Source organism: Plecotus auritus (assembly GCF_963455305.1).
Source record: "Plecotus auritus genome assembly, chromosome: 8".
Classification (NCBI taxonomy): domain Eukaryota; kingdom Metazoa; phylum Chordata; class Mammalia; order Chiroptera; family Vespertilionidae; genus Plecotus; species Plecotus auritus.
The window spans coordinates 110,562,127-110,577,241 of NC_137782.1; the positions used below are offsets into that span (position 1 = coordinate 110,562,127).

A 15,115-nucleotide genomic window follows, 5' to 3' on the forward strand; every position below is an offset into this window, starting at 1 on the left:
CTTCAAGCATAACAGCCTGAGCATATGTTACAGAGAATAAAATCAGGCTTCACAATATTCAGTTTTAGTTCATGCATTTTTCTCCACCATCACAAAAGAAGTGCAGCTTTCAAAGATAGAATCAACCACATTTTTATAGCTACACCACTTTTGGACTTAATACTACTAGTGGAAAAGGGCAGCTTTTCTGCTATTGTTTTGCCAGGAGATACTCTCAGAAAAACTGCCTTTTTCCTATTACCTGATCTTCCTTTCATTTATTCATTGCTAGGTCTTTCTCGTGAGCACACGGAACCCTACCTGCCGGTTTTGCTCCGTTAGCAGGGGCTGGCCAGCATGCGGTGCTGGGAGGGGCTGAGGCCAGCACAGGCTCGGTGGGAAGGGGATGATGGATCAATGAATGATGGCTGAATGAGTGGGGTGGGCCTAGACATGAAAGTGCTGTGCTGCCCAACCCGATCTCCTGGAACTAGGAGAGGGTTCTAAGCTACTGGTTTTATTGGTTGAACCTATGAAAAATATGTAAACGCGCTGAAGTTAAAGCTGTGCCCCAGTTGTCTGCAGTTTGTCTCCTCCTTCTGTTCCTCCTCCTCAGTATCTATGTATATAAAAGTGTAATATGCAAATTGACCGGATGGCAAAACGACTGGTCGCTATGATGTGCACTGACCACCAGGGGGCAGACACTCAATGCAGGAGCTGCCCTCAACCCGCAGGCCCCGATCGCCTGATTGGGTTCTGCCAGCCAACTTCTTGGTCCCTCCCCCGAGCTGGCAGGCTCCGATCGCCAGATGGGGAACGGGAAACCCAGGGTGAGTGGTGGCGGACGCAAGTGGCACCAGGCCAAGGCGGGTGCGAGCGAGTGGGGTTCCAATCACCCCACTGGTCGCCCCACACACAGAGGGCCACCAGCATCGGCGGCAGGGGACAGGGCCGGCTGCAAGCAGCCGGAGAAGATCGTCCCTGATCACAGGCCAGGCCTAGGAACCTTACCCGTGCACGAATTTCGTGCACCGGACCTCTAGTAAAGTATAAAGCTCTGGCCTGAAATGGGAGCTCAGAGCTCTGACGGCGGTCATCAGCCTGGGTGCTCATCCTACCACGGAGTCCCTGAATTTTAATTGTGAAGAGCCTGACACGGTAGGCCATCTAAAATAAGTCCATGTTAGCTTTCTCAGTGGTCCAGATCCTGGGCTGGCTACATCAATGCTAAAATTATCTCTTTTTATAGCCGGATGCAAGGCCCTCATTGAAAATTTTATTATTTCGGTTTAATTAAATTTTCTAAAAAAGGAAGAAAGAACCAAACTAAAAGATGAGATTTGCCTTAAACCCAAAAGATCAAAAGCCTTTCTCCTTCCCTGGAGAAAGTCCCCAAACCACTCAACAGACTCCTCACTCCAGGCCCACAGGGCTTCACAACCTCAGGAGCAGCTCCCCAAAGGATGGGACTATACCTCTTACAGAAACAGTCCCTGGGAAGCACCGGCAGTTAAAGGGCCTTCCCAACACAGTAATGACCCAGCCCTGACCAGGACAATCCACCCAACCTGACAGTTTCTGAAGCATGCCCAACTTATAAATATTCCAGCACTTCAAGCCTCTCCCTGAGCCCACTCTGACAATAGGGAAGCGGGGGAAAGTCCTTCCAGAAAGGGCCTGCCGTAGACTACTCCTCACCTGGAAGAGCAGGTGCTCCTGGTCCCAGCTCTAGAGAGGTCCCAGCAGCCCACTCCTAGTATCAACCTGAAACATGGGTCTTCCTCCCATCTGGACACAATTTAACAATTTAGTATCCACTTCCTAGCTCCAAATTCCAGTGCCCATCCATCGTTATGCATGCAGATAAGCTGGTCAGCATCATGACTATTCTGCAAATGCTCTATATGACAAAGGCTGCCATATCTTGTTGGATTATCTTACTTTCTAGAACCAACGGAAGGCCACTTGGAATCCCAAAAGGAAACTAACATTAATTGAATGCCAATCTTGTACTAAACATTTCTGTGTGTGCCATATGCTTTTATTCTCCCCACAACCACATGAGGTAAGTGCTATTATTCCCATTTTTACAACTGAGAGAACATAGGTCAGAAAGGTTAAGTAACTTGTCTAAGTCACACAGTAATTAGTGGCAAAACTAAGGTATGAATCCAGGTCTGACTCCAAAGTTGATTCAATCCAGCAAACACTTTACCAGAGCTAAAAAATAAAAATAAAATAAAAAATAGAATCACACAAAAACAAAAGATTGTGACAAGCTCACATTACTGTTCAGCAAATATTTACTTCCCTTTCCATCTCAGTGTGAGTGGAGATCTCCCATCCCACTACTGTTGAACTTGGTCATGTGATTTGCTTTGGCCAATGGAGTATTAGTGGATGTTACATGAACAGGGACCTTACACATGGCTGCAGGGTTTGGCTTAGCTTGTGTGCTCGTAGCATTTGCTACAATAAAAATATACCTGGGATAACACCAGCTAAAGAAAGATGAGTCCACCCTAGAGTAATCAAACTGCAGTTGATCTGTAGACCTGTGATCAAGAAAGAATGGCTGACATTTTTCAAAATTTGATGAAAACTATAAACCAACAGGTCCAAGAAGCTTAACAAACCCCAAGGACAATATTGTCATTAGGAGTGGAGGGGAGGCTCAATGGCATGGTTTGCTCTTAAAAAGAAATAGTAAGAGGCTTCAAAGGCAAAAGGAGAAACAGAAGGGAAGGCCAGGGAGGATGTAGGTTAGTCTTTCCTCAACCTTCAGAGGGTCAGTATCATCTACTGAAATAACACCTAATGAAGAGTGTGAGAAGAGAGTGGTGGGAGGGAACAGAGGACATGAATTTTCATCCAGGCTAACATGGGGAAACCAGACACAGTGCAGGCAAACAGAGGACACCAGAGGTCAAGGACAAAAAAAGGGTTTGCTGTAGGTTTTCAGAAATCCTGGGGAACCCGGCCAGTGTTGTCCAGTGGTTGAGCATTGACCTATGAACCAGGAGGTCACAGTTCAATTCCTGGTCAGGGGACATGCCCAGGTTGTGGGCTCGATCCCCAGTGGAGGGCATGCAGGCGACAGCCAATCACTGATTCTCTCTCATCATTGATGTTTCTATCTCTCTCTCTCCCTCTCTGTCTCTGAAATCATATATGTGTGTGTGTGTGTGTGTGTGTGTGTGTGTATTTTTTTTTTTTAAAGAAATCCAGGGAAGATCTTCAGATAGCACCTGACCACATAATCATGGGTCAGAGGCAGTTTTCTCTCTCTTTTTAAAAAATATATTTTTATTGATTTCAGAGAGGAAGGGAGAGAGAGAGAGAGAAACATCAATGATGAGAGAGAATCGTTGATTGGCTGCCTCCTGCCTGATCAGGGATTGAGCCCACAACCCAGGCATATGGCCTGACTGGGAATCGAACCATGACCTCCTGGTTCATAGGTCGACACTCAACCACTGAGCCACAGGGGCCGGGCGAGGCACTTTTCTCTTGATCCCTGAGGTGGACAGGCACCACCATCTAGACGAGTGCTCAGTGGAGCTGACACAATAGGTGCCATGAACCTTAATTCCCTTCCTATCGTCTCTCTAAGTATTGTTGACAGAGGAGATGGATCATGAACTCTTAGAAGGAAATGCAAGAAAAACTTAAAATGGATTGCACTATTTAATGTACCAACCTAAAGAGCACACACTGCCCTTGTCGAGACACCTGGAAAGAACAGCCTGGAAAAACAAATAGGAAAGATTTCACCTGAGGGACATTCTTCCGAGGAATTAATGTCCATATAAGAATCCAAAGGTGGCACAGAATAAATAAATGATTGTACTTGCTGCATCTTCCCTAGAAAGGGAAGACTAGAAGGTAAAGGAATGTAATATGTTACAAAGGCAGCCAGAGAGACAGAGGTTAGGAAGTGAATGGTGAATACAGCTATGAGCTACTAAAGAAAACATCCATTTATATCTGTACATTATGCATACCTCAAAAGAAGTCTAGGTGGACCAAAAAGCTTTTTGTTTTTGTTTTAAACTCAGGCCATAAAGAATCAATGGGAAAGAGACAGAATCACTTAAGTTATAGGATTTTCAGATTAACTTACAGTGCAGATTTTAAGGTTGCATATAAAATATAGCCAAAATCAAAAGGAAAATAATCACTAGGATAATTTATCCATAAGTAATAGCACCAAAGAGTTAATGTCATTAATATACAGAGTTCACACAATGTAAGAAACACAAGACCCCAGCAGATAGATGAGCAAAAGACAAAGAGACAATTCACAAAAGAAGTTAAATACAAAAATGTTTACTCTTTTTCACTACAAATTGAGATTAATTTCTTCATTAAAGAAATGCAGATGGAAATAATGAGATACTATTTTTATGCTAATTCAGGTTCAGTGAAATGGGTCTTCCCCACACACTTTTGATGTGAGTTAACTTGTCTTGAAACATTTTTTTGGAAAGCAATTCAATGTGAGAGATTACCCCAAAATATACAAATATATTGATCCAGTATTTTCACTACTAGAAATCAATCCCCCAAGATCTAAAATACAGGAGGAAATACACCACACACAAAAAGATAAGTGCTGTTATCATCTCTAATAGCAAAACAATTAGAAAGTACTCAACTGTCTGACAAGAATTGATTAATAAAATTATACTATACCTCAGCATTCATGAAGTATTGTGTATTTTTAAATGTCACTTACAAAAGTTTTCCAGGAACATGTAAAAATACACTATACTATTAAGTAGAAAATGTAATATTCAAGTGGATACATGATATGACATTTATGCTTTAATTGTTTAAAAGAGTATAAGCAATGAGAAGATTGGAAGGAAAATCTTTAGTGACAACAATATTTCTTTTCCTTCCTTCCCTGTATTTCCCATCTTGTCTCTACTATGCCTGCAGAGTACAAGGCAGCCTAGTTTTCATGAGCCTGGGCTCAGACCTCAAGCTCTGCCTCTTACCAGCTGTGTAACCTCAGAAAATAACTCAAGGCTATTTCTCTTCTGAAAAATTGGGATAATAAAATGATTCACCTCACATGGTTGTTGTGAAGATTAAACGAGTTAATGTATGTGATGCACCTAGCAACACACACCCAGCTTTAACCATCTTAGAAAAAATCCTGTGAAATGACAAAGTTAAATATTTAGAGGGCTAGTACACTTGGTCACTCTCATTCAATAATCAGAAGTGATACCATGGTTTCTAGGAAATAACTGATGTAATAGAGAAAAAACAGATGATAGTTATTTTTTAAGGTTTACAAAATATACTCTCTCTTAAAACACCAGAATTTTATACCAACCTATCAAATGTTATTTTGGAATTTGAGAAATTGATCATAGATGGGCTGTGTTCAAATGATACATTTTTGAGATAAATACAGTGAGTGGCAACATTATGCACAACATATCCTATATAATAAAAGCCTAATATGCTAAGTGTCCAGTCGACTGGTTGGCTCTTCAGCCAATCAAAGTGTAATATGCTAGTGATATGATAAGGCTGCTCAATCACTCACTATGACGTGCACTGACCACCAGGGGGAAGACAGTTGCTGCTGGGGTCCGGCTGATTGGGACTGAGTGAGACGGGCTGGACATGCCCTGGAGCCCTCCTGCGGTCCCTCCCCGGCTAGCCAACCTCCAACATCTCCCCCCAGCCCCGATTGTGCCTGGCCTGCACCCTCTTGCAATCCAGGAGCCCTCAGGGGATGTCAGAGAGCCAGTTTTGGCCCGATCCCACAGGCCAGGCTGAGGGACCCCACTGGTGCGCGAATTCATGCACCAGGCCTCTAGTAAATGTATAACAAGAAAAAGTGAAAGATTGGGTCCATCCCACATAGTAGATATAGATACCAGGTTTCACATTTGATCTTAGAGCTCACTTTAACACATTTTTAAACATTTAAGATGTAGCCTTTACTTCCAGGATATATGCAACTATGTAAGTCAATATCTCTTTCCCTTTTTCCTAGAAATTATGGGGGAAATGAGAATGAAAAAGAAAACAGAAATGCCTTCTTCTACTAAAGTAGGAGACAAAAGTAACATCCAGAGAAGGGCTGTCAAGAGCTCAGTGAATTCAAATAAGTTTCTTAACCACTTGGTGTCCCCCTCACTAAAATGAGGGTACTAATAGCCCCTACTCCATAGGGCTGTGATGAAGATTAAGTGAGTTAAATTTGACAAGAGGCTGGAGCCATGCCTGGAATATACCCAGCAATGTCTACGTGTTTGTTACATCTACACTAATAAAAGAGTAAGATGCAAATTGACCATACCTTCATGACACCCACCAGCCAATCAGGAGTGAGTATGCACATTAACCCAACAAAGATGGTGGGTTAATTTGCATACGCAGGTGCTGAGCGACCAGGGGTGGGGCGGGATGCTTGCGTCGTCACCATGACTATGACGCAGGCGTTCCACACCACCACAGCTGCTCCGGGTCTCTGGGCAGCATGGGAAGGCGGGAAGGCGGCTCTGGCTGGAGCAAAGGCAGTGCTGGCAGCCAGGGGAAGGAAGGCCCATTCTTGCACGAATCTTTGTGCATCGGGCCTCTAGTTTTAAAATAATAATAATAATAATAATAATAATAATAATAATAATAATAAAGCAATGGCACAGAAACAGAAAGGGGAATGGTGGGTGCCAGGGGCTGGGGCAGGGAAGAATGGGGATTTGTTGTTAATAGGTATAGAGTTTCAGTTTCGCAAGATGAAAAGAGTTCTGAATATTGGTTGTACAACAATGTTAAATTGCGGACCAGTAGTTTTATTGCTAGCTTTACCCAGTGGCCAGATAAGTTTCTATTGGACAAGTACAAAAACGTTTTACATAAATGTTAAAGGCATGCTTTAAAATTAAATACCCATTGCATTTTGAAGTTATTTATTTCATGTTCTTACAAGCTAATATCTTTTTAAAGAATTCTCGTGATTGGTCACAGCCTTAGAAACGAGAATTCTCGTATCCATCCGCAATGTGTTAATGTATTTAACACTAATGAAATGTACACTTAAAAATGATTAAGATGGTTAATTTTATGTTATGCATCTTTTACTACAACTTCTAAAAATATTTATCTTATCTACAGTTTCTTTTTGCACTGGTGTACAGCATGGGGTGATGGTAAGTTATCCTTTGAAAGTCAATTTCAGCATTAAACTTCTTTAAATGGCCAGGTGATTTCTCTGAGCAACCATTCCCCGGCCCCTCACTTGATAGTTTCGCTTTTCTATGCAATAGTTGGCAAATTACCTCCTGAGGGTACCCTCCCTCCCCACACTGGAGGGGAACCTGAGGAAACTGGCACTGATGAATGCTTGCAACAGCTAGTGGGAGCACGGGGAGAGGGAACGGATCAGGAGAAGACTGAAGAACTGTCTCTGAGGCAGTTCACTGAGGGTGGAAGCCACAAAATTTCCAAACAAAAGAGTCAAGGATTTGGGGGCCGTTTTTGAGTGGGAGAGGTGGACTTGAAATGTTGGCTTTTCTGGGACACTGTGATGGACAGAGGAGACAAGATCCATATGTAGGGTCTGGGACTCTCTCCAAATTCAGAACATGTGGTCACTGAAATGGCATTCGAGTGGCAGGCCATGCTCTAAGCATTTTATTCTAAGAGAAATGTTTTTATCTAATTTAATTTGTATGCGTCACAGGGTTGAGAACATGAGAACTTGCAGAAAATGTAAGCTATGCAGCCAGATATGCTTCCCTTTTACACGGACTTCCAAGGAGTACAGAGGCCAAAATTAAACCCGTCGACAGTAACTGGCCTGCCTTGGGGAGCCAAGACATCCACAGTCTTCACCCTGACTGATTCACAGCCCACAAGGCCTCACCTTGTCAGTTATTTTCAATAGGCATGGCATACATTACGAATTAATGTTTTCTTAGATTAGCATCAACCTTGCTTATCAATAGTTATTTTTTCGATTTCTTGGAGTTGTCTACTTCACCATCAGGACAAAGGTGTAGGCTATGACCTCAAGCAGTGCCCACCCTGAGTGTCACAGGGACCACTCCTGCTCTGCTTGGGCACTAAGAATGCGAATTCACAAAGCCTGTCTCTGACACACACTTTGTGGCCCCACCCCCTGCCTTATTCTCCACCTGACCCCTGGCTGCCCCCCCTTCCCCACCCAACACACTGCCTCCAGCGAAGTCTCAGTGCCCTTCCCCTGGGGTCCTCTGCAACGTGTTACAGAAACAGGAGTGTAGCAGCCGTAACTGCAGCTTCTCCCTGTCCCCAGAGGCCTGCTTGCCTTACACTGAAGATAGACACCTCCTGATGGCAGGAGGGTGGAGATGGATAGGTCTGACTGCCCCGCGCCATGTCACCTCACAAAGGACAGGACCTCCTCCCGGCAGTGTGTGCCTGGTGTCCGGCACCTTACAGTCCCAAGGAAACGCCGCAACTCCTGGCTTTCTGAGTAACTGTCTAGTAGTGTCCGAACCACCACACTACTTCTCGCTGATTCCGTGACCTCATTTCTATGCCTGCTAAACTCTCTGATCACATTCCTTGGATGAGAGGGGAGGTTCGTTCAGCCCCCGCAGAGGCTCCTGTGTGGCCTTGGCCCCCAACACGGGGCAGGTCAATCCCTCACATGCACCTACAAGCTCCACTGTTCCTGCGCGAAGGGCCCCAGAAACGAGAACCGTAGGCGTCCTGGCCACGGCACCAGGCTAACCTGGGAGGAAGGGCTCTGCCTGCCAAGAACTAAGTCCTGCACTGACATGCCCCGGGGCCACGTCTCCAGAAGGTTCCCAAGTTTGTGAACACTTACCATGTAGGCCGCTTCCCCGGGCGATAAACTTCGGACCAGTTGCTACACTGACAAATTCACCATTAGCATCATGAGCTCTGCCTTATACCACATAAATAAGCCAAGACCCAGTCAGTCAGTCCCCACCTAGTGCTTTATTTCCTAAGGACACACGATCACCTGAAATCATTAAGGCACAATGCACACTGTTTATTTTCTATTCCAGGTACCTGGAGGGGGTTTTCCTTTCAGTTTCCTTGAATTCCTGGTCACTACGCTGTCACCATCCTTTAGGGAGGATGCAGGAAATTCCGCATACTCTGTTCTCTCTGCAAACGCATGGAACCTGAAACGTGAAGAGATATGCAACGTTAGGTGGGAAAGTGGTGCTTGCGCATGTCCATTCTGTCTCCCGAGACTGTGAACTTGCTTTCCCACGCTTCCCTGCACCTTGCCTGTTCCCCCAGGTGGCACACAGGGAGGTGGGAGAAAACGGAATTGTGGATGTGTTGGGATTTTAACTGGTCTCTCTTCTCTTCATTATAGAGTCATTGCTCAGCCAAATGGTATTTCTTGAGCCTGGAGGAATGACACCCTGTACTTATGTTGATTTTTTGTTCCCAGGTTCAGTCAAGGCAGCCAGTCTTGACAAGCCAAGTCTATCATGGTCCCACAGTGCCCACAGCCCTGTAGTCAGAGCTCAGGCGACAAGGGGCACTGGCTCACCTGCCAATGGCCGCCAGGCTGCAGTCAGCTTGAGCTCAGCAAATATAGTTCCCCGGGACCCACACGGAGTCCGAATGGGAAGATTTCTTGTGTGGACGGTTTAGGGACTGACTCCTCCAAGCGTGGCCCAGGAGAGCAGTGCCTGGGAGCTGCTGAGAACGCATGTTCCCGCAGCCACCCCGATGCTGAGTGCAAGCGGCACTTGAACAAGCTTCTGCCCCAGGGACTCGTGCTCCTTAAAGCTCAAGGAGCGCTGGTGTGGTGTGCAGGTCGTGGGCTAAGCCACGGCTGAAGCCACTTATCTGGAATCTAAAATCAGTAGTCCCAGGAAATTCTTCCAGGTTGGCGGAGGAGATCTCTGAGGAATGTTCCTCCAGCCTCTCAGGCGGGGGCCTGTGGCTGCTCACCCATCCCAAAGAGAACCCTGAGCACAAGTGAGCATGGGTGGGTAGATGTGGCCTCGCCTGGGCCACGGAAAGCCTCCGTCCCTCCTACTTCTTTTTTATTATTTTATTTTTATTGATTTCAGAAAGGAAGGGAGAGGGAGAGAGAGATAGAAACATCAATGATGAGAGAGAATCATTGATTTTGCATGTCCTCGACTGGGGATTGAGCCCACAACCCAGGCATGTGCCCTGACTGGGAATCAAACCATGACCTCTGGGTTCACAGGTCGACGATCAACCACTGAGCCACACCAGCTGGGCAGTCCCATCTATTTCTAAAGGGTTTCAAGTGACACTAGGACGATGGCTTGATGGCAGTTAACAGCCAGCCTTGTCCAGTGGCTCCTCATGAGGCCAATGGACTCAACCTGGCTGTGCCTGCCTCCCGCTGGGACCTCTCTGCGAGCAGAAGTGGCCAGCATCCTGGCAGAGTAGAGAAGAGATGCCAAGCTATTCCTGGCAGGCTCACCCCCTGAATGCCAAGGCCTTTGGTACCTAAGACTTTCTACTCTCTGATGTGGTCTCCAGATTAGAAAAGAAAGCAAGGCAGACATTCCCTCTGGCTAATAAGCCTCGCTGTGCAGAAAGCAAATCACCATTAAGAGCCCACAGAGTACAGCACACACCTGAGAGCTGGGGGCTCTGCCCTAGGGCACAGAGGCACCCAGAGTCTGGGTCCCTGCAAGCTGAGATGCTCAGGACATGCCCTTACAGTTGGACAATTACTGCACTTTAGATGGGGCTCAAGAGCCAAAAGTGCAGGGAGACCAAGTGGGACCCAGGGCTCTGGCGCCGTGAGGTGCAGGAGCACTGCTGGCTATGGGTTGGGCTCACTTTCGAGGGCCAGAACAGGGACGGGAGGGCTGTCTACACCTGCCCTCTTCCTCAAAACTCGCAGTCCCCGGTGCATGGCCTACAAGTCAGGAGCTGAAATGCATGGGTAGATTGTTAAACTTTGAAGTGCTAGAGGTCAGAGTGAACTCCCTGTTAAATTACTCCCTGGCCACTCACCTGCCCAGAGGAGATGCCCACCTGAGCTAAGAGGACAAACAAGGTGGCCGTGCCAATTGCCTTTTTCTATCTCCAATAGCAAAATGGGGCAGTGAGCCCTTGATGTTTTTAGGTGGGGGAGGGGCTCAAGCACCCAGAATGGAAGCCAATTTCTCCCAAGTGCTTTAAGAGCAGCCAGAGCAGTGTCCCTCAGAACCTCCAGGAGTCCCTGGCTCTCCCTCCCTCCTGACAGCATCTCTGGGGCTGCAGCCATGACATCTGCGTTTTAAGCAAGCTCCCTCAATAGTTCTTAAGCAAAAGGCAGGGCTAACTGCATGTTACCAGGCTCCCCTGCGTTGTGTGGCATCAGCCTGCAAGGTAAAGCCCAGGCCTCCGATGACGAACATGCTCCCCACACAAACACGATGAGCAACTCAATTGGAAAAGAAACCCTTCGAGCGGCACTGCACTCGTCTCAGACAGGCTAACTTTCAAAAGGTCCAGGCCCTATCCTCTCCTGGTACCCACTCAAGCAGCTGGCCTTGCTCCCCAAGGCCTTCAACTCACACACAGACAGGCCCCAGATATGATGAGGCCAACAGATCACTTCAACTGCCTCTGAAAGACAGTCCATTACTCACAGTTGCCGCTATGAAGTGCATTGTGCCCACCCTTCCATTCATACGTTGAAGCCTATAAAGTTTAACCTATGATGAAGGTAAAGGGGGTCCTCAGGGTGGAGTCCTGATCCAATAGGATCAGCATCCTTTTGGAAAGACACACCAGGGAGCTCACATGCTATGGATTCCCCACCCCCTTCTCTCTCTTTCCGTCCCTCTCTCTCCCTACCATAAAGGACACAGCAAGAAGGCAGTTGTCTGCAAGCCAGAAAGAGAGCTCTCTCCAGAAACTGAATCATCAGGCACCTTGATCTTGGACTTCAGCATCCAGCACAGTGAGACATAAATGTCTATTGTTTAAGCCCCAGCCTGTGCTACTTTGCTATGGCAGGCAGAACACAGTGCCCAAGAGGAGGGGCACCCCGCCCACACAGGGCCACACAGGAAAGCACTAGGGCCAGTCAGGAGGCAGAGGAGGCAGAAGAAAAATGGGCAAGAGTCTGTATTGAGATTCTACAGGAAGGAATGGGCAAGGCCGAGTAAGCAGGCTTGGGATTGGCTATGTTTGCATAATTTCAGTGAGTTCTTAGGCAGAGGAGTTTTCTGGTATCTGGCTCTGGGGTGAGCAGGGAATAGGGGTCTGCACTAGGCAGCTTGCACAGGGGTCACTCACTAGCTCCAGGACCAGCCAGCCCTGGGAGAGGCAGTCTTTGGTCAGCAAGGTCCCACAATGTCCAAGCATCCAAAGTACAGAAAAAACAAGACAAGACTGCCCTAGCCGGTTTGGCTCAGTGGATAGAGCATCGGCCTGAGATTCCAGTCAAGGGCACATACCTCGGTTGCAGGCTCCTGGCCCGGGCCCTAGTCGGGGCTCATGTAGGAGGCAACCAATCAATGTGTTTCTTTAACATCAATGTTTCTCTCTGTCTTTCCCTCTCTCTTCCCCTCTATCTAAAAATCAATGGAAAACTATCCTAGAGTGAGGATTTAAAAAAAAAAAAAAAAGGCAAGACTAGTACAGGATGGAGAAGAAAAGGTGCGCAGAGACTCAGATGGCTGGAGAGATGGGAAGAGCACAGAGCAGACTGGTTAGGCCCACGTCCCTGCAGTCCCTCCAGGGCCCATTTCTGCCTACCTACTGTGGGCCTTGGCACTCAGGTCCTTTAAGAAAGCCACGGTGCCTTCTCCCCTGGCGTTGAAGGACACGGTGCAGACAGGATATGGCATCTCCAACACCTTCTGGAGGAGCAGCTGCTTGGACTCCTCAGGAATGTCCCCCACCACAAAGTAGTACACGGATTCAATCTGCAAGAAAGCAGTACCAGCAACTCACCTCCTAGTCCCAGCAATGCACCTCCTGCACGCCCCAGCCTTGACAGGACTCATGGGCAATGTACTTTCTACAAAACGGCATTTTTTTTAAAGGGGGTATAGGTGGGGGGAGAAGGGAGCGCACAAAGGTAGCAGCACTGCTCAATGCTTTGTGAGGACATTTGGGGACCAAAGTCAGGAAGTGAGAGATCCAAGGCCTGGTGCCGAGAAGGTCTGTGGGGAATGGCCACAGCCTCGGGTACCACATGGGAGGAAATGGCAGGCAGGCTGGAGAGGAGCTTCCTCTGGCCCATGAGTACAGCATACAGGGCAGGAGCAGGAGCAGCTGTTTCAACATGAAGACACACAGTCACTGCGGGCAGGAAGCTTATCAGCCATTTCCATGGCGGAGCCAGAACCGTACAATCCAACTCCTTCATCCTTGGTCTGAGGCAGACTGTGGCAGGAAGACACATTCCCGTCTGGTTCATCCTCTGGTCTCATCTCACACGGAAGCGCATGCCTGGAGGGGGGTGAGGCTGTCCAGACTTCACACAAGAGGCGAAGAGCCAGGTCCACCCACAGGGCCTTGCCTCTTGTCACCATGACAACAATGGGAGACTGAACAGCCCCTGTGTCAGGACACAGACACACACACAGACAGACACACAGACACACACACACACACACACACACACACACACACACACACCTTCAATCAGGGATCTGCGAGATGCATACCTCACCAGAGAGGAGGCAATCCCCAAAAGCTGCCTGCTTAGTTTAGAGTGATGTCAATCCCACTGAGGGCCCCGTGACAACGGTCCTACAGAGACCACATGCCCTTGCTCCTTCCCAGGATTTGCATTCCATGGCACATCCATCCACCTCCCCCACTCCCATGAGCTCTGTAACTTGGGGCAAGTAATTCTAATGAAGATAAGAGTGAGAGTGCAGTTTACCTCGCGAGTGGGTTTAAACAAGTTGACCTACACTTATGTACCTAAAAGACCCCAGGGACAGCCCACACTGCATAGCAACTATACCTGCCTACCAACACCTGGATGGAATGTCTCAACATGCCTGGGGGGAACCCCATCTTTAAGGGATAAGGAGATGCCCTATCTCTTTAAGACTTACGAGCCTCTCTCTGCTCTAATCACAGGCTGAAGGTAAACCATCAATGATCTCCCCTAGACTTCCAGCCTGGGACTTACACCCACCTGGCACAGAGATAGGCTTATGATCAGCTCCCCAACTGGTTAGGACACCCTGTGGGCAGTGGCCAGGGCAGGCTCTGTGCCCCGGAGCCAGGAGGGGGCAGGGCGACGGAGGACGCAGGCCGGGAACTAGGAGACCACAGTGGGAGCGGAGACCAGCCTATGCAGCAATAACCCTCCTCCAACACGAAAAAGCCCCCTATGCCTGCCCTACCTCCCACCCCCACTTCCTCTCAGGCCTTTCAACTCCTGCTCCGACTTTAAAAAGGGTGGAATGGGCGTAAAGACTGAGGGAAGTGGCACCTGCTTTCAGCTAGTCACCCAAGTAGCAGGAGGAGCAGTGTTGTCCGGATTCCTCCTTATTCCTAAGATTGTTCTTCTAAGTGCACTTCCTCCTGCTGTCATTCATTCCCTTGTGTAAGATGCAGTGTGGACACCACTGAGCTACTCCTAGTAATGAGTGATTCAGCTGTGTTGGTGCCAAGTGTTGCATGGATGGTGCACCTCTCAGAGGATCTAAATTCGCACATGGCTTGAGACGGGGAACAGACGGGGGCACCTTCTGGGTTTGCTAGCTCAGCAGGGAGGTCAGTGAGGGTAAACATCTCTAGGTGGTCTGCCCGCTGACACCCCGCAGCGGCCCTGCGGGCAGGCGGGCGGGCGGTGGACTCGGCTGCTTTGCTCCAGCAGTAACCAGGAGTCTGAAATCCCCGTCCAGATGCTTCCCCTCGAGATTTCATCAAACTGAAAACTGCTGTAGCCAGCAGTGAATGGGGATCGCCTTCCCTCGCGAAGGCGATAGGGTTGCTCGTGAAGTTCAGTCCTCAGCTCCTTAACTGCCTGTTTCCAGCCGGCTCTCAGGCATCCAAGCTACATGCTTCCCACGAGGCCGCCTGTCCCACCCTCCTCCTGCACCCTTTCTGCCTTTCTGCCTCCCCTGTCCGCTCTCATAACGACACTGAGAAAAACGGAGGAAGATAATATGCTGCCTACCACCAGCCC

General features: G+C 48.0%; 1 protein-coding gene across 3 annotated transcripts in view; it reads right to left on the reverse strand.

The window, feature by feature from the left end:
• VWA3B (von Willebrand factor A domain containing 3B) overlaps nucleotides 1-15,115 on the reverse strand; it is a 167,338-nt gene that overhangs the window by 124,888 nt on the left and 27,335 nt on the right. For all 3 annotated transcript variants that reach the window (XM_080684536.1, XM_080684535.1, XM_080684537.1), the window contains 2 exons: nucleotides 12,718-12,887; nucleotides 9,031-9,146 (listed from right to left, as the gene is read on the reverse strand). In XM_080684536.1, the coding sequence (XP_080540662.1) occupies nucleotides 9,031-9,146; nucleotides 12,718-12,887 (286 nt within the window). The remainder of the gene's footprint in view (nucleotides 1-9,030; nucleotides 9,147-12,717; nucleotides 12,888-15,115) is intronic.